The 2,416-nt window shown below is 37.4% G+C and overlaps 1 protein-coding gene across 1 annotated transcript; it reads left to right on the forward strand.

Annotated features, from left to right (window-relative positions):
* Window positions 397-2,401, forward strand: LOC104724968. Its single transcript, XM_010443546.2, has 3 exons — window positions 397-825; window positions 984-1,856; window positions 1,939-2,401. The coding sequence occupies exons 1-3, from the start codon at window positions 430-432 to the stop codon at window positions 2,398-2,400; spliced, it is 1,731 nt and encodes a 576-aa protein (XP_010441848.1). The 5' UTR covers window positions 397-429; the 3' UTR covers window position 2,401.

The following is a 2,416-nucleotide window of genomic DNA, read 5'->3' on the forward strand; positions in this document are numbered from 1 at the left end:
TCATATTCTAGGAGAGTTGTACAAAGATTTTGTTGGTGGAGTTGGTCCCAAGGTACTGCTAATGCATGTTGCTGAAGCGTTAAATAAACGCTTTCAAATCAAGGTATAATTTTTCCATTTATTTAGCATTATTTTGATTATTTTGTTTAGCATTAGCATTATTCCGTTTTTTTTCACAACAATGAAAAAAAAATATTTGTTGATGATAGATGGATTATTGGAAANCACATAGGTAAGAAACGAGGAATAGATGAAAATGATCAGGTTGGAGAAGAGTATCTTGATATGGCCATCAACACAAATGAAGAAGAGATCGATGAAGATGATAGTAGATTTGATTATTGTGATGATTCTGACGGAACAGATTCTGATGATGAGAATTTTACCATGTATGGAATTCCACCAGAAGAAGAGGATCATAAATTGCCAATGAAGAAAAGGAGTTCATCTTTTTATATTGAAGAAAATAAGGAACCAGTTGATGTCTCAAAGGTAGACTTGTCTTCTGTGAATTTGGCTGTTGGGCAAATGTATGATACAAAGGAGCACCTAAAAACACGTTTGAAGATACTAACCTTGGTTCAAAGGTTTGATTATTATGTTTACAAATCGAGACCAACATTATTGATTGTAAAGTGTTGGGTTAAAGGATGCAAGTGGAGGGTAACAGCTGCAACATTAAGACACTTTCCAAAGTTTGAGGTGCGTGTGTTTATTTCAGCACATACATGTTCAGTAACAGAGCGCTCTATGCGTGCCCGACAAGCAGATCATCATATTCTAGGAGAGTTGTACAAAGATTTTGTTGGTGGAGTTGGTCCCAAGGTACTGCCAATGCATGTTGCTGAAGCGTTAAATAAACGCTTTCAAATCAAGGTATAATTTTTCCATTTATTTAGCATTATTTTGATTATTTTGTTTAGCTTTAGCATTATTCCCTTTTTTTTTTCACAACAATGAAAAAAAATATTTGTTGATGATAGATGGATTATTGGAAAGCATATCGAACGTTAAGGCATGCTCGCAAGTTGGTCAGGGGTAGTCCAGAGAGTGGTTATGAGCAGCTTCCTACATATTTGTATATGATAAAAAGGGCAAATCCTGGAACTTTTACACAGCTTGATGTTGATGAAGCTCAAAGATTTAAGTACTGTTTTCTAGCATTTGGTGCAAGCATACAGGGATTTCCGTTTTTGAGGAAAGTGGTTGTTGTGGATGGTACTTTTTTACAGGGAAAATACTTAGGGACACTACTGACAGCAACAGCTCAAGATGGCAATTTTCAGATTTTTCCTATTGCTTTCGCCGTGGTTGATACAGAGAATGATGAATCATGGGAATGGTTTTTCAAGCAACTCAGCTGTGTGATACCAGATGATGAAAGCCTTTCCATTATTTCTGATAGGCATCAATCAATTGGGAAAGCTATTAAAAAGGTCTATCCAAAGTCTAGTAGGGGAATATGTACATACCATATGTACAAGAATATTTTGGTCCGGTTTAAAGGTCGAGCAGAATTCGCTTTGGTTAAAAAGGCGGCGAATGCTTTTAGACTTATCGACTTTCAAACCACATTTGATCAGATAGAAGCCATGAATCCAGCACTACATGAGTACCTCGTGAGGGCTGATGTGCGTATGTGGACTCGTGTACATTTCCCAGGTGATAGGTACAACTTGCTTACAAGCAACATTGCAGAATCAATGAATAAGGTCATGTCACATGCTAGGAGCTTTCCTATTGTACAACTGTTGGAAGAAATAAGGTCTGTGATGACTAGGTGGTTTTCTGATAGAAGGACTGATGCATTGAAGATGACAACAGACTTGACTCGTGGTGTAGAGAAAATTCTCCAGGTCTGTTCGTTTCTATCCTTTCTTAGCAAGTGTGTATGTTATACAACTAAGTTTCTAATATAATGTCACAATTATTTTATAGGGTCGTGTGGACTATGCTAAGTTACTTACTGTCCAAGATATCGATGCACACCAAGTACAAGTAACAAGTGGAACATCTCTGCATGTTGTCAATTTGAAAGATAAAAAGTGTACGTGTTGCACGTTTGACTTGGAGAGACTCCCTTGTGCACATGCAATTGCGGCCGGTGAATTCAGAAACATTTCTCGCATTTCAATGAGTCATCCTTATTATCGCAAACACTACGTTTACGCTTCCTACGAGAATGCCATCATGCCAAGGGCGCTTGATAAATCTGTTCCTGGACATGTGATAACGAAGGTATGTAGACCACCGATTCCAAAACAACAACCAGGTAGACCAAAGAATTCAAGAATCAAATCGGCATTGGAAATTGCAATGGAAAAGAAGAAGCCAAGAAAACAATACACATGTGGTAATTGCAACCAAGTAGGACATAATCGCAAGACATGTACTCTATAATTTCCTAGTTTTTGTT

The sequence above is a fragment of the Camelina sativa genome, chromosome 11 (genome assembly GCF_000633955.1).
Source record: "Camelina sativa cultivar DH55 chromosome 11, Cs, whole genome shotgun sequence".
NCBI lineage: Eukaryota > Viridiplantae > Streptophyta > Magnoliopsida > Brassicales > Brassicaceae > Camelina > Camelina sativa.